At 37.3% G+C, this 22,165-nt stretch overlaps 2 protein-coding genes across 7 annotated transcripts in view; both read right to left on the reverse strand.

Moving 5' to 3' along the window:
- The window catches only part of LOC131352320 (chitin synthase chs-2-like), a 30,208-nt gene extending 27,582 nt beyond the window's left edge, over positions 1-2,626 (reverse strand). Inside the window, exons 1-4 of one of the 2 annotated variants that reach the window (XM_058388325.1) lie at positions 2,163-2,626; positions 1,703-1,838; positions 1,186-1,374; positions 7-1,055 (exon numbers count right to left, since the gene is read on the reverse strand). In XM_058388325.1, coding sequence (XP_058244308.1) covers positions 7-1,055; positions 1,186-1,374; positions 1,703-1,838; positions 2,163-2,194 — 1,406 coding nt within the window. In that variant the 5' untranslated portion in view covers positions 2,195-2,626. The remainder of the gene's footprint in view (positions 1-6; positions 1,056-1,185; positions 1,375-1,702; positions 1,839-2,162) is intronic. The other variant, XM_058388326.1, reaches the window with a different exon arrangement.
- A 192-nt stretch (positions 2,627-2,818) lies between these two features.
- On the reverse strand, positions 2,819-20,648 carry nr1h4 (nuclear receptor subfamily 1, group H, member 4). Of its 5 annotated transcripts, none has more exons than XM_058388328.1 (10): positions 20,462-20,645; positions 19,016-19,149; positions 17,384-17,758; positions 16,391-16,531; positions 11,544-11,686; positions 11,074-11,172; positions 10,685-10,784; positions 10,381-10,527; positions 5,466-5,579; positions 2,819-3,197 (listed from the first exon to the last, which is right to left on the reverse strand). In XM_058388328.1, exons 2-10 carry the CDS (start codon positions 19,110-19,112, stop codon positions 2,959-2,961), a joined length of 1,455 nt encoding a protein of 484 aa, XP_058244311.1. In that variant the 5' UTR covers positions 19,113-19,149; positions 20,462-20,645; the 3' UTR covers positions 2,819-2,958. The 5 variants fall into 5 exon arrangements, with proteins under 5 accessions (XP_058244311.1, XP_058244310.1, XP_058244313.1 ...); XM_058388327.1 differs by having other exon boundaries at positions 19,016-19,181; positions 20,462-20,644; XM_058388330.1 differs by lacking the exon at positions 5,466-5,579 and having other exon boundaries at positions 19,016-19,181; positions 20,462-20,646.
- Positions 20,649-22,165: the final 1,517 nt, after the last annotated feature.

A 22,165-nucleotide genomic window follows, 5' to 3' on the forward strand; every position in this document is an offset into this window, starting at 1 on the left:
ATATACCTTTCATCCTTATTTTTCTCCCTGGCCACAAAACGTGTATTGAGCAACATGGACTGTTCCAGAAATGCTCCCTCATACATCCGCTTCACAAACAGATCATGAGTTCTCTCAATGCGCTGGATCTTCAGGAACCAGATGTAACCAGTGGTTAGCATGAGTCCCAGCCACCAGCTAAGGGCGCACAGAACAAGAACCACCAATCCTCCAACATTCATTTCTGACACAATACAGCGTGAGTAAAGTGTGTCCCTGATGTCGGTCATCAATGAACAAAGTGGAATAATGTTGTTGCTCTTGTTATCAAAAGGCTTATTACAATTTGAGCAAGGGCAATGAGAAAAAGGAATTACTGGAGTAATGAACAGCAGCATAACAGCTACAGAGGACAAGTACATGGGCACAATAAAACAGCGACGCAGGGCATGCATCTTGCACGCCACCACTACAAACCAATGGCACAGTGCAGAAGAAACAATCTGGACTGCCATCAAACCAAAGACTGTCCTGCTCACACTTGCAGAGATCAAGGTTAGGGAACTCCACTTCGACAAAGGAACTCTACATACAACAACAGCTGCAGTGACCAGGACTTTCACGACACTGGATAGAATGCAAACCACATTCTGGGAACTGGCTATGTCTTTGGAGATGTCTTCCAAAAATGGAAACAGACTGCTGTAGTTCTCCCACCAGTTCAACGAAACAAAAATAGTTCCTACAATGGCCAGACACAGATATGTTTTAACTTGAGAGGAGCTTTCTACTATTACTAAGAAATTGATTATGAAGAAGATGTAGCCCAGAACAATGAAGATGATGGAAGCAATTGGTCTGAACCACTTTCCACATTCCATTTTGCGGGACTTCGGTTGGGGTGAATCACTTTCCCCTTTCCATCTGGCACGAAATTGATCCACCACCTGGAACACTGCTGACAGGATGCTCACACTGTTCAAGATCATCACATTAGTGACAATGTCAAAATATGGCATGGCCACCACTGTCAGGACCGCTTCTCCAAATGACACCAAAAACTCAACAAACAGCACCTAAAAGACAAATAAACACTTCTGGTCACTCAATCCTGTGCCAGTATTAGTTATAATATATTTATTGTTGATAAGATTAATAGTCAAAGTCAAAGTAATTTATTTTATGTAGTCCTAGTAATGTACTTACCCACATGACCGTTTTCCTGGATGGTTTTACTGCACTTTTGAAAATGAATTTCCATACACTCTTGAGCAGAAGCAGAATATTTGGTCCAACCAATACACAGCTGATACTTAGCAGAGCGCTCGCTTTTTGCTCTTCAGGTACACTCTTAGTGACATTACTTGCAAGTGTTACCAAAACCAGAAATGATGACTGCACGAGAAGAATGATAAAATAATGTTAACATTACATTCTTTGAGGAAAAATGAATTTATATGCAGTACTGTGTAGCTTTAGGCACACACCTTTATTTTGTTATAGATGTTCATTTTATGAGTCAGAACAAAAATTCTTGTTGTCAGACAAAATATTGTATGTGTTTAGTTTATTACTGATTACTGCTCTTCATTGATTTTTTGCACAGAAATGTTTAATTTCAGTTTTTTAAAGGCATCGCTGCTTGACTTTACATGTGCCTTACATTTTTGGGCAGTACTGTACAGTGTCGTGTAGATTTTTAGTGGTAAACCACACAGCTTACCTTACTCAGTACTGTAAGAGCAAACACCAGGGTACCAACTATGCTACAGCAGAGCCATTTCATAAAACTGAGTCGTTTTGGGGTTTTTTGTTCATCTTGAATAAATGGAACTTCTCTACATGAGTCCCATGACTTTCTGTTTATAACAACAACAACAGCGATAATAATAATAATAATAATAATAATAATAATAACAACAACAACAATAATAATAATAATAATAATAATAATAATAATAATAATAATAATAATAACAATAATAATAACAATAATAATAATATTCTCAACTAAAATATTTCTATTATAAAATGTTATTTGTTATTAAAATAAGTTGTAAAAATGTATAAGCCTGTAAACTTCATAATATAAAATATAACATTCATGAAATCTTTCAACAATGTTGTCATTCTCAAGTTAACTGATATTAATTCATATGTATCACAATGTTCAGCTCAAATACCTCAGGCGGTTTTCTTTCTGCTTTTCCCCCATAGTGTTGCACAGTGCTGTGAAAACTGATTCTCTTAAAATTAGGAGTCAGAACCTTTAAATGCTGGAGGAGGGCTTCTTCATGCTAAATCCCTCCTGTGTGTACACAGATTGTTCTCCTCCAGTTGGTTTCTAATTAGCATATTGTCACACACAAAAAAAAAAAATTGAGGAAGAAGAAAAAGGAAAGTTGAAAGGTATTTTAAATGCGTAAAACCCCTTGGAGGCTAATGTTCCTCATCCCGAGATTAATGGAGTACATCAGTGGTTGCTGCTGTACACCAGGAAACACAAAGGAAGCAAAAGCAAAGATTACAAAAACTGTCTCATCATATTCTAACTGATATAACATAGCTGATGGTTTTTGATTGTAGTGCATGAAAGGATCGTTCAGTTAACCGAGCAAGGATGTTTAAATGGTGTGTCTTGAATGTCTAAGTCTTTTAGGATTGCTGGACCTTTGGACACACTGGACACACTGTCTATAACTTTTTAACTAATAAACCTACTTCTGAAACGTTGCACAAATTAAGCAATATCAAAATCCACACAAATACGAACAATCATATTTATTTTGCCATTATATCATACATATCTTATTCCTTAAGCGTTTTAGTGACAGATGGCTATACAATATTTATTACATTCTATATTTAACTGCAGTCTTGAGAACACAATCTGTGTCTCCCGTATTAGAGGCACAGGAACTAAAAGCCTATTTTAAAAGTTTTTGAATGTCTTGCTTCCTTTCTCTTCTCCTTGCAGAGTCACTGTACATCCCAGATCTCACAAAGCAGTGGGTTAAACTTGTGATCACTCATGCGCCATGACTCCAGCATCTCAGCATGGTGGTGATGCAGCGTGCGCAGCTCGGTCAGTCGGCCCAGCAGCCGGGCGAAATGCTGTGGCTCCTGAGGGTGCTTCAACTTGCAGACCTTCCTCAGCACCTCTAGCATGGCTTCCTGGAGTCGCTCCACAGCCTGCTGGTCCCTAATATATGGCCGATCTACCAGAACAAAGCAAAGCAATAGCATCATATTCCACAATATACCACACTTAAGAGTTGCTTATCCTCATAATCTGATTTTCACCTTTTAGACCTTCCACTTCAGATCTAGAAAGGGAACATTTATGCAAAGCACCGTATATAATGTAATATATAATGAGGCAAAAAGCATAATGACTGACTACTGTATAGTATTCTGAGTATTGTTTCACCTGATCTCATTTCTGCATTTATTTTAAGCACACTCATAAAACTACATGGTTTTGCACCATTGTAGCACTTGCAACTTTCAGACAGTAGCAGATATTTCACCAAAAAATAAGACATCTAGATATATGATACTTAAAATCAATGAGTGAAACTACAATAGCAAATATAATGTTTCTCAAACAGATGAATTACTTACAGTGAGGGAAAAATTATTTGATCCCCTGCTGATTTTGTACGTTTGCCCACTGACAAAGAAATGATCAGTCTGTAATTTTAATGGTAGGTTTATCTGAACAGTGAGAGACAGAATAACAACAAAAAAATCCAGAAAAACGCATTTCAAAAAAGTTATACATCGATTTGCATTTTATTGAGTGAAATAAGTGTTTGACCCCTTTGCAAAACATGACTTAGTACTTGGTGGCAAACCCTTGTTGGCAATCACAGACGTCAGACATTTCTTGTAGTTGGCCACCAGGTTCGCACACATCTCACATCTCAAGGAATTTGGGCCCACTCCTCTTTGCATCCACGACCCATTTTTAATGCCTTGGCTGAGGGAAGGAGGTTCTCACTCAAGATTTGAAGGTACATGGCTCCGTCCATCGTCCCTTTGATGCGGTGCGGTTGTCCTGTCCCCTTAGCAGAAAAACACCCCCAAAGCATAATGTTTCCACCTCCATGTTTGACGGTGGGGATGGTCTTCTTGGAGTCATAGGCAGCATTCCTCCTCCTCCAAACACAGCGAGTTGAGTTGATGCCAAAGAGCTGGATTTTGGTCTCATTTGACCACAACACTTTCACCCAGTTCTCCTCTGAATCATTTAGATGTTCACTGGCAAACTTCAGATGAGCCTGTACATGTGCTTTCTTTAGCAGGGGGACCTTGTGGGCGCTACAGGATTTCAGTCTTTCACGGCATAATGTGTTACCAATTGTTTTCTTGGTGACTATGGTCCCAGCTGCCTTGAGATCATTGACAAAATCCTCCAGTATAATTCTGGGCTGATTCCTCGCCGTTCTCATGATCATTGAAACTCCATGAGGTGAGATCTTGCACGGAGCCCCAGACCGAGGAAGATCAACAGTCCTTTTGTGTTTCTTCCATTTGGGAATAATCACACCAACTGTTGTCACCTTCTCACCAAGCTGCTTGGCGATGGTCTTGTAGCTCATTCCAGCCTTGTGTAGGTCTACAATCTTGTCCCTGACATCCATGGACAGCTCTTTGGTCTTGGCCATGATGGAGAGTTTGGAATCTGATTGGTTGCTTCCTTCTGTGGACAGGTGTCTTTCATACAGTTAACAAGCTGAGATTAAGAGCACTCCCCGAGAGTGCTCCTACTGTAATCTCAGCTCCTTACCTGTATAAAAGACACCTGGGAGCTGGAAATCTTTCTGATTGATAGGGGAATAAATACTTATTTCACTCATTAAAATGCAAATCAATGTAGAACTTTTCAGAAATGCGTTTTTCTGGGTTTTTTGTTGTTATTCTGCCTCTCACTGTTCAGATACACCTACCATTAAAATTACAGACTGATCATTTCTTTGTCAGTGGGCAAACGTACAAAATCATCAGGGGATCAAATCATTTTTTCCCTCACTGTAGATAGCAACCAACTTCCCCAACTTTACTGTGCATAATGATAAATCATCTCTACATGCAGAGCTCCCGAGAACTATTAGATATTCAAGGTTATTCGAGGCTAAGCAATAAGGAAAGGTAGTTGCTAAGGAAATACAAGGTTTTGAGGATCCTTCCTTCATTTATTATTAACTATTAAATTGAATAGTCTCATAATGTTTAAACTTCCTGAAGGAACAGTGGCATATACATTTCATCACAATGCAGTGATAACTAGCAGTAAAAATATGTGGCAATATACAGCTTAAGAAAGCTTATGAAACCATAAAACAACAAATTATTGGGATATTTCTGCAGCAATTTTCCACAAAATGAAATATATGGGACATCATCAACCGGGCATTGACACAACCTGGCTGGAGAAAGAAAGAAAGAAATTTCAGCTCAGCTGTTAATGACTCACTACACACCTGGAGACAGAATAGTGATAGCTGTGAGGAGTGCATGTTCCTCTTGCATCATCTGCAGCTCTCCAATACTTTTATAAAAGTTAAACATAGGGACAATAAATTCCTCAGATATGCCTGAAAAAAGAAAACAAAAGAAGCAGCAAGGAGACAAGTTAATAAAGTTAATGTGCATCGTGATTTCTGGCTTTATTCCTAACTAGTAATTCTTCAACTTGGCCAACTGTGTATTCCATAAACATGTTAAAGGTTAAAAACTTCAGTTTCTCAGTTTTATTTAAGTTACAGATGAATTGTTTGGAGATTCAAAGTTCAAAATGTCACAGTTTATCCCACATTTCAACAAGCTTCAGATGTAGTTTCTGGGTGTTTCTCGAGAAGTCTGTGTCTATTTTTCTATAGAAGTGCACATTGCTGAGCCTTGATGTAACACACCTGTGTAAGTTTCTGTTACAAAGAACACAAAGCAAAATGCTAAGTGGTCGTGAGATGATTCTAATCAGCAAAACAAAGAAAGTAAGACGGGAAGAATTCACATCTTGCACTAATTTTAGCATGCACAGGGGTGGAAAACCTTCAGAGAAACTGTAATTAAGCTGGCGCCAGCAACCGAGCCAAATTCACTAAGACCACTCTTTATTTTTTATTTTTTTGAACATTAACTGACCTGTATTTGTATAATTTTATGCATTGTTCTGCTGCCACATGTTTGGCTGACTGAATGATTTGTGTTACTAACAATGTGGCTGGTGAGTGTACCTTTTTTTTAAAAAAAAAAAAATAGTATTATAATAGAGAAAATTTAAGTGTAAAACAAAACTGACTGAAAACAGTAGAAAAAATCTCAAGACAGTTGGGATTTGTAATGAGTAGTTTAAGAGTCTAAATGAAAATGTAAGGAGCTGTGAGTCAGGCCAAAACTGGGACGTCTGCTTTCACATGCACATGAATTTAATATGGAGTTGGCCCGCCCTTTGCAGCTATAACAGCTTCAACTCTTCTGGGAAGGCTTTCCACACGGTTTATGTGTGTGTTTATGGAAATTTTTGACCATTCCTCTAGAAGCGCATTTGTGAGGTCAGGCACTGATGTTGGATGAGAAGGCCTGGCTCACAGTCGCTACTCTAATTCATCCCAAAGTTGCTCTGTCAGGTTGAGGTCAGGACTCTCTGCAGGCCAGTCAAGTCACCAAACTCACTCATCCATGTCTTTATGGACCTTGCTTTGTGCACTGTGCAGTCATGTTGGAACAGGAAGGGGTCATCTCCAAACTGTTCCCACAAAGTTGGGAGAATAATATTGTCCAAGATGTCTTGGTATGCTGAAGCATTAAGAGTTCCTTTCACTGGAACTAAAGGGCCAAGCCCAACTCCTGAAAAACAACACCTGAATTTAATGATTTGGAGGGGTGTCCCAAATTTTTTGGCAATATAGTGTATAAGCATTTTACAGCACTGACTATTCCCAAATTCATTCATATTATATATCTAACGAGATGAGTCCATGAAAAAAAAAAAAAATTAATCATTTATGTAGTCTCAAGGCAGCTTACTGTATGATTACGGTGTATGTAATAAGAGGCTTTGTAGAACCTAGCCACTAGGAGGCAGTGTGATACATCACATGAAAAACAATCCTAACCAGTACACATCTCACCAATACTTAAACAATCCATTTACTACAGGTTGTTTTCAGAATACACAATATGTGTTTGTGCTTCAAGATTAAGTTACGGCTTCCCATATGAATGAATTTTTTTTACATTTCCTAGCAGCAAACTATTTCACATGCTGTCAGTGCACATAAAGAAATATAACTGAGAGTCTGAATGTTTGAATTTAAAGCCAATAGCTTTAAAGAAGAAGATAATATAAAATATAATATAAAGGTTGTTGTTGAGTGAGAGCCATGAAACAAGCTTTGTCTCCCAAAACTGAGCCAGACCCGGCGTTCACATGCAGCTGCGCATGTGTTTCCACATTCAGTGGGATTCTCAGAAACACCCATCCATTTGGAGCTTGTTTTGAAGGGCTTGCCTGCTTTGTGTGAGGTCTTTGTCTTTATCGTTATCATTGGTGCAATTATTATTCTTTGTTGGGTATGAGAGCCGAGAGCTCTATTTTGATGTAAAGCGTTCAGCGTGAAGAGCCAGGACATGATATCCCGTTCGAATCAGCCAATCAGGAGAGCCCTCACTGAAAGGTCATTATATGCTGTGAGGCGAAATTCAACTCATTTTACGTCCTTGGGAGAACTGGTGTTGCAGTGATTTTAATAATTCAATATGTACATAAAAACAAACAAACAAAAAGTCTTATATAAGAGAAACCTTTCTGAGCATTCATGGTAATGACCCAGGATGCTCAAGTATATGTTAGAGAGAGCTGTCTATTTATTTATTTTTTTTGCTTAGAGAGATGCAATCATCGCTAGATCCTTAACTTCTTTCAGATATCCATTGAAAACCTTTCAGATTGAGGGATAACATTTGTCACCAGCTTTCCCTAAAGAGATGGATGGAGAAAAAGACTTTGCATACACAGGCACATCAAAGACCCTTCAAACCAGAGAAATGTCAGGAGCGCAGAGAGGCAGAGAGAGGGACAATAGAGCTCTCGATGTTTAGATAGAGAACAATGGCCTCTTTAGACAGAAGCTTTCTTTTCTGCTTTGGATGGCCTTTGGTGTGAATATTTCTGAGCTCTTACAGAGGGACAGAGTGACAGTTCGTCCTGCAGTGCATTCGCTGTATAGAAATATCAATAACACTGAGACGACAGCACTCCATCAGCCACCAAGGGACAGACAAAGCTGAAATGTGATTTTTAAATTCACTCTCACAGGAGCTTTAAAACTCATTGGAACTGCATTTGATTCATGACATGATTGCAAAATGAGCTGGGATTTGAGCACAAATGATCAATCCACTTCAGCTGCCTGGAAGCAAGCTCCCTCTAAATAATCTCTTATTTACAGGTCATGTACTGTTCATATGGCACCAATGAAACAGCCTAATTTTTGCATGATTTTGTGATAGTGAGCCAATAAAACGAGGAATATCTGAAGAATATAAAAAATGTCCAAAGAGCTGAGATCAGAAAAAGGGGAAAATATAAATTAAACTAGGTCTGAGGTTTATAGAATTTAAACAATGTTATTGATGTGTGCTTCTTTTTTGTCAAAAATGAAATCATATATATTATACACATATGTAGTCATGTGACCTCTGTTTAGAACCAGACTGAACTAATTATAAATGAAGTCAGATTCAATTTTACTTTTATTTATGAATGTATTTTATGAATTTAAGTAAATGAGCCAAGTTTCCAACCCAAATAAATAAAAAAATGGTTCATATGAAGCTCTGAATTAATAATTCATTCTCCCTGAAAGGATATAATTAAACAATAAACTAATAAAAATGGATATTATTGTTTTACTATCAATATGAAATTATACAATACCCTCAAAACCAATGTTTACATGGCAAACGAATACTAACTATGCTTCTTATACCAGTTGATGATGCTTTAATTGCAAATCAATCCATTTTTTTCAGGGTTTTATTTCACTCGACTTAGATATGAGCTTAGCCTTTTAGACATTATCTATTATGGGCTTAAAAGGAAGGTGACTCTCCTTTTAAATTTCCACTTGGACACAGTGCTGTCTCCAGAGCTCTGTGAAATGTATGCCATTTGTAATTTACACCGCTAGATAATAAAGAGAAATTTCTTAGGTTCCTTAATTAGACCAGACTGATGCATTATTTATTTTAACCTTTATGAATGGCATCTAAGAAGGCAGGTATTGTGCTTCGGCTTTATTCTAGCATTTACTTTTAATTCAGTGGTCATTTATTGCTTATTAACATACTTAATACATCACTGTTAGACTGAATAAACACTGAATGAACAATGCTTTCAGGTTAAGCAGCCTAATGCTAGTTCAGGGTAACACTGTACTGCACTGATAACGCTTGCAAAGTCTGTAGGATTAACAGCTAATAAATGCTGTGTAATTACTTAGTACTGATACACTAAAGCATTAGTAGTTCGTTATGAACTAAGCAATAATCACTGTATCATATTGATCTCATATTGATATTGAAATATTGAATAATTATTAATCATATCAGCTCCTCAAAAAACAATTGAAGAAAGACGGATGGAGAGTAGCCTACACCAAGACGTCAGTAACTGAAATATTTTTTCAATAATCATTTTTTAGAATATAATTTACAATTCTAAACATAACAAATATGCTCAGAGGAAACAGAGGCCAGAAAACCGCTGTCCATATAAGTGGAAGTATGACCATCAAATGAGACTTGAGTATAAATGAGTATTTAGATGACTAGGAGCTTCAGATAAACTCTGTGTATGTGTTTCACCTCCATAGATTTTAAGACATCATTTCCAGAAATTCCTGAATGATTAAGTAGTGTGCATATGTCAGGTAATGACCTACACGTTCTTCTATAGGAGTAAATGATGTTAATGACTTAAGTTACAGTTTCCTTATTATAGAATTAATGATGTTCTGCAACAGTAATGAAAAGTAAAACACTTGACAATTCATGACTAATCACTTGTTTCTTAATAGATCACCAGACTCCAAGACAATACCTGATTAATACTAGTTATTAACTAGTAGTCTTAATAGTCTTAATACTATTAAGACTAATCACCCAGTATTCATTAGTAGTTAATACTAGTGACTTCAGTGATATTATAATGCTAACACATCCTTTCCAATAAATTGTCCCATGGATTGTTCAGCAGTATTGTCAAATGTTACCCCACCTCTGTTTCGCCTAAAAATTAAAATTAATATCTGAAATATTTGTAACGCACTTCACAGCTATGATCTGAGTGCTGACAGTCTTAGAATGTTGTGCACGATAACAGACACCTACCACTCTTCCTTATTCGCTCCTCCAGCACCTCTGTGTGTCCCTGAGGCAGCTTCTTGGTGAAGGCCTGGGCTGAACGCAGGAACATTGCCTCAACTGCTGAACCCTTTAGTAGAGCGATCTGATCCTCATGGTCCAGAGACTGGAAACCTGCTCACAGATCATCAAGAAGCTACCTATATCAGTGTGTCACTCACTTTGTCGATTGAAATTGCTAAAACATATATATATATATATATATATATATAATATTAAAAAACTACAGTTGATTAGATATGTTTGTTGATATCCTTAAAAGTATTCTGACCTGGGATGTTTTTTGTAAACTCAACCAAAACCTGAACATGGCTGGTTGCCATCTCGGTCAAAAGGAGGAAGTTCTCTTCTGTGCTGAACTGTTCTTGGAGCTGTAAAAAGTGGGACACTTAAGCAAATTACTACTGTAGATGTTTTATGGTGGTATGAGGCTTACATAACTATACTCAAACTGTGGCTAAACATTTACTCATCATAGGTTAGGCTCTTTAGCGATAGGCTCTGTAGCAGTAGCAGAGGTTAAAGTCTTAAATTAATACATTCAATAAATGCAAGAAGAATGCAGTATATAGATGTCAAGTAGGTTAATGGCCTGCTGTTAACAGGTTTCATATAATTCATTAATAGAATATAATACAATAACCACTTAGAATAAAGTACCAGTTTCTTGGCCATATCTGGAGGAATACGATGTTTGTTGTATGCCTCAAGAATATAACTTAGCAAAGACTGCTGGTCTTGACTTAGCTCCACTTTTTCCTAGGATAAAAAAAAGACATTTTATTAATAAAAGCTAATATTGCAAAGTAATTCATATCTGCAGTGTTCCTCTTGATTTAATTCTGCCAGAGGAATTTTTCCCAAGATAGACATAGTCACCAGGAAGTTAGTGACTGAACTAATATGTCTTTAATGATCTTTAATAAAAGTTGTCATGTGTGATTAGAATTAGTTACGTCACACTTTGATTAGTTAGGTTAATAAACCTGGGTGTGTGTGCATGGGCATGTCTGTCCATTCTAGTAGTAAATAACCTTAAATTAGAGATTGCATTTTATAGGCACATGTTGTTGCTGGATATAAACAGTACATCATATGCTGTATATGAATTTATTGAATTGCGCACTTACTTTTAAGGTTTTGGTTGTGGATGTGACCTGCTTAGCATCTCCACTGTCTCCCATCTCTGTATCGTCTGCTGTACCATCTTCTGATGAAGCCTTAGGGTTTTTCCTCAGCCTTTTGGACTTGCACTGGATCTCTGTTAGCAAACCTGGTTACAACAGACCAAAACAATTCGATTCACTTCCATTTTATTTCTGTAGTGCTTGTAACAATGGACACTGTCTCATTAAAGCTTTGTAGAAATAGAGAACTTTAGGATAAGAGCTCAAAATTTTATTTCATAGTTATCCCTAATGATTAAACCAGGGCCGATAGTGGCAAGGAAAAAAATCCCTGAGAAGATATGAGGAAGAAACCTTGAGAGGAACCAGATTCGAAAGAAAACCCATCCACACAGAGAGTACGATTATAAATAATATCCTTTCTACAACTGTATATAGTCAAGTGGTGTTGTGTAACCAGGGACTTCTGAGCAATAAATAATGAGCATCAGCGTGATTTCTGGACTCATTATAGATTTAACATGAATTCAGATTGCACCATAAGTTAAATACTATGTAGAAATCCTGGTTGAGAAGACACAGAGCAGTGGCTTTATCAGTTTACTTGTTTATATCATGCACAGTACTGCACAAAAGTCTTCAGTGCCTGTTATGGGCTCTGGTAGGAAGTCAGTCAAAACTAAAGCAGTAATGTGGTGATGCATAAACACAGAATAAAGTTACCTCACAGAATGAAGGATAGTGATTTACCTTATACCCTCTTAAACACTGAAATTGAAGAGTGCCCTCTGACTGAATTCACAGAAACTCCATTTACACATGGTACAGCATGATTGCTCTTTTACTACTTTCTAATATTATTCTTTTACAGTCACCAGGACATAACTAGGAACTATTAATCAATTAATTGAAACAAACACATCGAAATCATGTGAATTGATTGACTTGAATGTACAAAGAAAGGTAAGGCATTACGAGCGCCAGCATTAGTAACACAAACAGTAATGATCCATAAAGAGGAACTAGCTAAAACTATAATGTCACCCAAACAGGAGGAGTGAAAGCACCAGCAGCAAAAACAAAGTATGGGCAAGGCACAAAGCAGCTATTTGTAAGTTTTAAGCAGTTTGGTTTTGTACTCTTTTATCATCTCATATGTGAAATAGCAACGCTATTGCTCAGTCACAATACAAATTTGGAACTAAGGATTGCTATCATTTGATTAGTGGAAAGTGGAATTATGTAAGCAAAAATTCTTCTGTTTAGTGAGAGGTAGTTAATGTCTCCCAGCGAGGTAAGTTAGACACAGTTCATAATATTTTGCTGCTTTTTCAATTGCTGAGGTAACATCAATGATGCATGGCAAGACAGAGGAATAAGGCAAAAAGAAAAAAGCTTGGTATTTTGTTGTTCTATTATTTAACTGTCTGTTATACAAAGAGAATCCCTATTATTAGGATTAGTGATGTACATTCTGACAAATTTTAATATTCTAGTATACCATATGAGTTAATGAGTATACTGAACATGGGTTGTTGTCAGAGAGCTGTATTTTGTCTTATTTAATAAGATAAGAGGGATTCAGAAGGTGCAGCTTGTTATACATCGTAGTATAGTTTCTTATTTATATTTTGTATTTATTTTCTATTTCAAACCAGCTTAAAATAGTGGATGTGTGGAAAACGTGTGTGTGTTCGAGATGTGTAGATGCATGTCTAATGATGAACATTTCTTTTTAGCGTGGCGTCCATATATTTCTTCCCACTTAATAAAGGAAGTAATAGCAAGTAATAAAAGCAAGCAATAGCCAACGTCTGCTGAAGAACTACCTCCCAATCATTTACTTTATGAAACAGTCCCTCTAGGATTTTGCTGAAAAATTAAGATAAAATCAAATAAAGTCTGTGATAGTCTGAGGAGCTTGCAATTTTTCAAAATGACCACAGATTTTAAGTAGTTTGCCACAAAAAGAACAAAATACTCAGCAAGTTGCTTCACAAATTTGGAAAAAAGCTACAGCAAACGTAATTGTTTTTAATCGTTTTTAATCATTTTTGGCTGCAACAGTCACAAAAAAACTCTAAGACTAAAACTTTAAGAGTATCGAGGTAGTTTTCCAGGAAAAGGGCGGTCACACCAATGAGGATGTATTATTTCATTGTTTTCTGATATTTAGGCATTTTTATATTTAGAAATTCACTTTTCTGAGTATATTAACATTTAAAAAAGTAGGTGTGGGCTTGATGAAAGATAATACGTATAAGATAGTATTTGGTCTTATTGTTTCAGCTACATGAGTGAGCTATAGGGAACTGCCCCCTCAGTGAATAAGAAAAGACACTAGGGCAGACTTTGGATATGTTCCAGGCCAGATTAGCAACTGTTTGACTGGACATGTAGTGGGAACAGGCTGAACGCTGAATGCCTGCTGCCTGCAATATTTATATAAACGTTGATGCACTATTGATGAGCAACAGGAGCTGAGTACAGCCTGGTCTTCACTCTACCTGTCAGCTCCATACACTGCAGCGTGCCTAATTATGCTTCATCACTGGGAAGCCCATAAGAATGCATTCATCACACCTACCCTTACCAGCTGTTTCATTCCATTAAAGCTCAACAGACACAGTTAGCCTCTTCAGCTGCAAGGAATCATGGATGATTCTACACGTCCATTCATATTTACATTTTTAGAAAGAAAAAAAAGGGTCTTCAGGGTTTTTTTGTTTGGATAGATAAGGATCTACATTTACATTTCTGCCATTTGACAGATGCCCTTATCCCTAGACGTACAATTCATCTCACTTTATACAACTGAGGGTTAAGAACCTTGCTCAGGGACCCAGCTTTAGCAACTTGATAGACCTGGGATTTGAACTCGCAACCATTTGATCAGTAATCCAACATTTTAACCACTAAACTTCCACATCACTGTTCTTTGCATCCTACAGAGGTTTCACTTAAAACCCTGTCTCTTGTAAGGACCTAGAGAGACAAATCAAAGAACCCATAAGTTCCAGGATATACTTTATTTGAAAGAGTATACACTGATCATGCATAACATTATGACAACCTGTCTAATATTGTGTTGGTCCCCCTTTTGCTGTCAAAACAGCCCTGACCCGTCATGCACTGTGTATTCTGACACCTTTCTATCAGAACCAGCATTAACTTCTTCAGCAATCTGAGAAACAGTAGCTCATCTGTTGAATCAGATCACACGGGCCAGCCTTCGCTCCCCACCAATAGCATCAATGAGCCAAAGGCATCAATGACTTGGCCATCCATTGCCCTGTCGCTGGATCACCACTGTTCCTTCCTTGGACCACTTTTGATAGATACTGACCACTGCAGACCAGGAACACCCCACAAGAGCTGCAGTTCTGGAGATGCTCTGATCCAGTCGTCTAGCCATCACAATTTGGCCCTTGTCAAACTCGCTCAAATCCTTACGCTTGCCCATTTTTCCTGCTTCTAACACATCAACTTTGAGGACAAAATGTTCACTTGCTCCCTAATATATCCCACCCACTAACAGGTGCCATGATGAGGAGATAATCAGTGTTATTCACTTTACTTCTCAGTGCTCATAATGTTATGCTTGATTGGTGAAAGTATTAGTTAAATGATTTTCCACAGTGGTTCAGCAGGTAGTCGTTTCCCTTCAAAGCTAAAGGGTTCCTGATTTAGCCTTGAGGAGTTCTCTCAGTGTCACTGTGAAATTCTGTAATTCAGTGCTTTCCTTCAACCTCCCAAAATCATGCTGGTAGGCGGAGTGGGATGTGCTTGGTAGTTAAGGTGTTGACACTGATTAAAAGGTTGAGAGTTTGAATCCTCGGTCCACCAAGCTGCCACTGCATGTCCCTTAACCCTCAATTGATCAGTTCTATAAAATGCAATAAAATATAAGTCACTCTGGATAAGACTGTCTGCCAAATGCCATAAATCTAAATATAAATTCATTGGCTGTCCGATATCACCACAGTGGTAGCTTAATGGTTAAGGTGTTCGGAAGGTTGATTGGAAGGCTGTGAGTTTGTATCCCAGGTTCAACAAGCTGCCACTGCTGGGACCTTGAGCAAGGCCCTTAACCCTCAATTGCTCTGTTGTATAAAATGTAAGGCACTCTGGATAAGGGCAAGAAATGTAATGTAAATATATGTGTATGCATGATGCCCTGTGATAGACTGACATCCCATTCAAGGTGTATTCCTGCCTTATGTTCACTGCTTCCAGGATAGGCTCTGGAACCATGACCAGGGTAAAGTGAAGATGAAATGTTGTCATATAGTTAGTGGAGAGTAGTGTACATTTTCACATCTGGACATTAAAACAAATTTTAATGTCCAAAAACAAACTTCTTCTTCTTCTTCTTCTTCTTCTTCTTCTTCTTATTATTATTATTATTATTGCTATTATTATCAGTAATAATTTATTTATTTATGTTTATTTTTATTTTTTTAACCCTATAGTCACACTTTTCAGGACTGTCTGACATTTTGTCTATAAGTTGCAGTATATTAGCTCCATTCTACAATAATCACTATCTGTTTGATCTCAGCCAGTGTCCACAGTCTGACTGTCAGTTAGTGATATGGTGGTATAATATAATGTTATGAGGTAGAAGTGAGGGGTACACTATGGCTGAATGTCTCAATAAAATTATTTATAGTAAAATTTAGACATCCAAGTTGTTGTTTTTTTTTTGTTTTGTTTTACAATTATCTTATGTAGGTTCATTTAAACATTAGCCTATAATAGTTTTGCTTAGTTAGCTTTGAAATGAAATATTGGATATGGGTTTGTCATAGGAAATGAGTTTTTGGTCTCTTTGCATTTATTGTACTCACATTCCGCAAGCATTCCCATCTCCTTGCACTTCCGGAGTCGACACTCTTGACACTTTCTGCGCATGTACATGTCCATCTCACAGTTCCCTCCACTTTTACACTTATAAACTGCATTCTTTGTTATACTTCTTCTGAAAAACCCTGCAAGAAAGCAATATATGGCATTATGTATATAACTATATAACTAGTGTATTAAAGCTTTTGCTGAAAACACTTTGATGAAACACCTGACTGCCAGATAGTACATTAAATAATACATAATATTTTTTTTCTTTGTAAGCTAAGACAATAGCTTGAGACAACAAATAGATGCTGCTTCTGTATGACCTTGACAATGCTTCCTTTAAATGATTAGTGTATTTCAGTGTAAGTTACACATGATGCTGTAACACAGTACTGCTCCATGCCTAGTTCCAGGCATTAGACCTCCTCAGTCCAGTGCTTCTTGGACAAGTAATTACACATTCTAGCATGAGCTGATGAACACAATGACTTACATTAACATTGCATGGAAGCACAAGGCTCTAGTTGCCTGCGTCATTATTCAGCAGAAAGCTGAGAGGGAACCAAATCTAGACTGGGCGTGAGGGAGCATCGAGCCTCTGGGACTTGGAGAGTACAGCCCAGTGGCTGCCCTTTGGGCATTGTCCATGCACAGGTGGAATTACACTGGCAGTCATTCAGCCAAGGCATTTTCAAAGAGCTAAAATTGGGTTGTGTGTCATATACTGCGTCAGAGTTATAGGGGCTGGGTTACTATCTCATGTGCTGTGATGATGTATATTTAGTATTTAAGTGAGGAATTTAAAGGTAATTGGTCACTGAAATAGTCATTTGGCATGATATTACTAAAAGGAAAGCTCCAGAAAGGTACGAGGTTATAGGTGGTGTATGGTGTATACGTCCTCAAACTCTCAGGGGTTGATAAAATACAGCAGCATAGGTTATGCCATAAGCTCATCTCAAATTAACATTACAATCTCTGTTCTTCACCTTTACATCCTTCACAAGTGAGGGCATTATAGTGGTATCCCGAGGCTTTGTCTCCACACACCACACACAGTTCTTCTCCTTTGAACCTGCCTGAATGGGCATGTCTTGGTCTCTTATACACATTGGGAACAACAGGGGTTGGCTCCTCGATCTCTGTCTCGAAGCTCCCCTCTAGTGGGCCTTTCCTTAGTTCCAGCATGGAGGACGGTGAGCACCACTCCTCCGTGTTGTACTGGGGATAGTAGTGTTGATTGGAGTAGTATGATGGTGAGGACATGGCTTGCTCCATTGTGGAGTACTGCATGCCTGGATAGCTGCCGAAAGGCAAGACCTCTTGGTCCTGAAGCAGAGGGCTGCTCTGCTCTGCCAGAATATCTGAAAGAGAAGGAGACAATGGCAGGCTGTCAGTTTACACATGCCATCAAACTACGAAGCTCAAGTTAACAACATGGGGATGCTGGGACACAGTGTTAATGTGCCCTATACCAAGGCAGTAATTAGCAAAACTACAACAAACAGTAGTAATGTTACCTGTTCACTTTACCTGGTAAAAGTAGCAACACTAGCTCTACAGCTCACCAGAGTTTTAAAAGCAAATTTTTGCCAGCAAGGGCAAAGTGAGGGGAAATGTTTTGCTTGATTTCATACCAATCAAGTAGTAAGAAAAAATACAAATATTAATCCCACTCCTAACCTTAACCTTTACATGTGAATTGAATCAAGGGTATTGTTAGAAATCTGCAAGTATGTTTTTTGTTTTTTGAGTCCAATATACCACACATACAATTTCTGCCATCACCTAGCCATTCAAGAGGCTTTTACTCTGAATTGACATATATAGATATTGTATGAAATTCAAACATGTGTACATCCACTTAAGGCAAAGATATTTTTTATCACTTAAGGGTTTTTAAGTTTTTTTTTCAGCTGCTCTATGCTGATAATTTTAACAATAATTTCTAAATAACAAATCTATCCATAGAACTCCCTGTAAACTGTAAAGACAGCACAAAAAACATTACATACACTGCTTTAAGTGCACTTAAATGAATCTATTATAAAGTATAAAATTTACCATTCATTTCTTCTGACTCTATACAAGACATTGTGTACCAACCTGAAGTCTTTTCCTGCCCCATGAACATTTCAGCAGGACCCAGTGTGGGCACTAATCATCTGCCTCTGGGTCAAAAACTGACCAACAGAAAACATTTTTCAATTCATCAAAGTATCTCCTTTTTTTTTGCTGCTGGAAAAGAGCTCTCCTTTCATAAAACCTTGTCACTCCAGGATGACTTAAATCTTGGCTCGATAGCACCAAGGGGAACAAAGGTTGCCATGGTTGCTTATTAACCTGACAGTCTGATTTCTATATCTATTTCATGTAGCTGAATCGTAAAAAGCAGAGTCACTTTCACATGTGATTTTCAGGCATAATGCATATTAATATTGGGAGAAGAAAAAACTAGTAATAAATATACATAAAGGATAATATATAATATCCATTGATGAATTAGTGAGATTATTAAATGAGAGAGAAAGTAGCACTAGTATGTCCAATAAATTTTGTAATCATTGTTATTCCATCATTATTGCATCATTATTCTTATGATTTAAAATGGACCTTCTTACCAAAGAAGTGTGATCCCTCTGGCAGGGAGAAGCCATCATTTGGTGGCATCTGCAGAGGTCCCACAACATTGACATCAGGGCCCACCCACTCATTCATCCTATGTGTGGCCCTAAGGCCAAAATATGGCTGGTTCCTCAATGCAGAAGAGAAATGATGAAATTAGCCCTGAAGTGACAAAATATACTGACGATCAGTGCACAGAAAAATACCATGAGTAACATAAGTAATTTCTATAAAGGCCTAGCCAAGTGAATGTGGACTCTTAGATGGGACTTGTGGGAACTGTAATTATACTGCAATGTAATTATATGTATGATTCTGAAGAAGAATCCAGTCATTTAAAATACTAATAGTGTTGGATGTAGTAAAAGTTATCGAAACACATGCAGTTTCTAGAGAAACAGTACTATTTGTACAAAGATCCTTCAAGAGCTGTGCAAGCAAAGAGATAAAACCAGTAGGTTATGCAAAACATTGGCTTTCTCTGGACACTGCATAGACTACACTGGACTTTTACTTCTTCTACCATATTAATTACATTATATTTACTATATGCTGTTCATCCTTTCAACCACAATTCAATCATAACTTTTCTCTTATTATATCTGGATCTATTATATATCTATAGATCTATCTATTTTATGTTTTATGCTTCATATCTCATTAAAAATTGTCCAAATCCAGAGAATCTTTATGTATGCCATTGAAGGAAAAAGGATATTGAGTAATAGAAAACCTATTGGACTGTACAGTACTACAAAGTATACAAAGGAGCTATGACAAGCCCTACAAGATGATTAAATAATAATCTACTAGCTCATTTCTTTACAAAACCTAAGAAAATTGATCCAGATTTTACATGTAAAGAGTACAAATCATCATTGGTAGAGTTTTTTTCACACAGATATTTATAGTCATTTAATTCATATATAGAAACTTTAATTTAATGATAATTTATCACAGGAATTAGATGAAAATGTCTGAGTAAATGCGTCATCATGGACCACCAGAATAGCTTCAATTTCCTTGGCAAAGACTAGAGTGTATATTGTAATTACTGTGTCATATTGCTTGTATGTTTGTAATAAAATGTGTCTAATAAGTCAGAATATTGCAAAGTCACTGAATGCCTTTTTAGAATAAATATAATGTATATAATGTATGTTCTTTTAAATGAACATTCTTCTTCTTCTTCTAAGTTATTATATTCCTAAAACAGGGCAAACACCATAGGTACCGTAATACTTGTTAGTGAATAAAATAAGATTTCAGAATCATAATCTCAATACCTTGATATTCAAAAGCACAAAATACATTAAATTTCCCACAAGTTCATAATTATATTACTCCTTGAGGTCTATAAATCTGTAGTGCCATTACCTTCAACATGCCAGCAAGCCATAGCTTTTCTAATATTTTGTCTGTGATAATTTAGTTGTTCTTACCTTTCTTAATTTTTTATTCTTTTGGTTGATCTCGGCTTCCAATCTGCTTCACATAATATAGAGTCCTTCAAAACTTTAACAAATATTTAGAATCATCAGAATTTGTATACGGACAAAAATCTGCTTCTGTTAGGAGCCTGGGCTGGACAGATCAGGTCATGGAGAAAGGGGACAGTAGTTATTAATTAAACTCTCTCTCTATTAGGGCTATTAGTCCTCCCCCTAACCCCTCACCCGGCTTCTCCCATCATCTCCTAAACCTTGGCTGACAGCCCCATGAATATAGCAGCACCATCACCTCCCTAGATATCAGCCTAACATAACTACTCCCAAGCAAAGACCACACACAAACATACGATTACATCCTTGCATCCATCATTATGATGTGGTACATGTCAAAATCTAAAGCCTGCTTATTTTTCTGATCAGTCATCTTGTCTCTCATGGGTCTGGAATATATCCATAACAGTTTAGAGTAACATGAATGCACCTACATGCATGCATCTGGGAAGTGGGAACTTGGAGGAAAGATATGCAGACACAGGACATGCCAAAATCCATACAGACAGCTTCATGTTTTTTTTCAGTTTTGCCTTGTCACCATTCTGCTCATCCCCATACAGCATAAAGTGTCCTTTGGAAACAAAACTACAAACCTTTGTAAAACAGGATCATGAAAACATATATATACAACAGAAGCATTTTAGGGAAATATGGTCCATTCATTTTACTCTGACATACCATTCTTTATCTGCAGTTGATGAACTGGCAGAGAGCAGAGATTTATTGGTCTTAAGTATTACATATACTCAAAAGAATCTTTAGTCTTGAAAAAAAACCAGCTTATCAGTAATAATATAATCAAATATAATGATTCACGTCTATTCCACTCGCAGATTCTTCAATATGAGCTCTTTTGGCACGTTACATCCTGTTTACCCTTAAACACCAGACACCCCACTTCTGAAAAGAAATTAACCTAAATTATGATGAAGGCCAGTGCTGTTATACTTGTGAATAAGCTCTTAATCATTTACTGGCTGTTGCTTCATCCAGAGTGGGCCTTTCTGAGTCAACACACAAAGCATTCTGAAATAAACAAAACCTTTGCCATTGGCTGTTTGTGTAGCTGTCGCTCAGAGAGTGAAGAGTGAAATAGGGAGTAGTCGGCCTTGAGAGAAGGACACACACTCACACACACACACCAACACACACACACACACACGGTTCTACCATCTGCTACTGTACACTGTTGTTATGGACTTTACTCATCATTATTGTAACCCAGCTGAAAAAGATATCAAAATGACCAGATCATAGACAGAAGCTATTTCATTATCAATTCTATCTAATTCTGTTAAATATTTACAAGGCTTTAAATAAAGAGACACAGTGTACTCTGACAGTAGTGTAATATATATTGAAGGCCACTGTATCTGACAACTGATCTGACATAAAATGTGTGTGAATTACTGGTATAGAACCACACCAAATCATAAAAGCTTAGATAAAAGCCAAGATGGTGAGGTAAAACAATTAAAGAGCTCTTTAAACTGACAAAGTGGCCCTTAAAACCTGAGCCATCAAAATCACAAAATGTGTCAGACTATGGCATGGTTCATGACCTTGAACTTTTACAAGGTTTATCTGAAAGGCATATTAGCTTTACTTAAAATGGAAAGAATTAAGGTTTAAAGGGGGGGG

This window comes from Hemibagrus wyckioides, linkage group LG04, assembly GCF_019097595.1.
Source record: "Hemibagrus wyckioides isolate EC202008001 linkage group LG04, SWU_Hwy_1.0, whole genome shotgun sequence".
NCBI classification, from domain to species: Eukaryota; Metazoa; Chordata; class Actinopteri; order Siluriformes; family Bagridae; genus Hemibagrus; species Hemibagrus wyckioides.

Bases quoted from the DNA above. Each gene is read 5' to 3' on its own strand.
- nr1h4 (XM_058388328.1), bottom strand. From the start codon at position 19,112: ATGAATGAGTGGGTGGGCCCTGATGTCAATGTTGTGGGACCTCTGCAG. The intron at 11,687-16,390 runs GTGAGTACAATA...TGTTGTAACCAG, and splicing joins GATGGGAATGCTTGCGGAAT to GTTTGCTAACAGAGATCCAG. The intron at 11,173-11,543 runs GTAAGTGCGCAA...TTTTTATCCTAG, and splicing joins CCACAACCAAAACCTTAAAA to GAAAAAGTGGAGCTAAGTCA.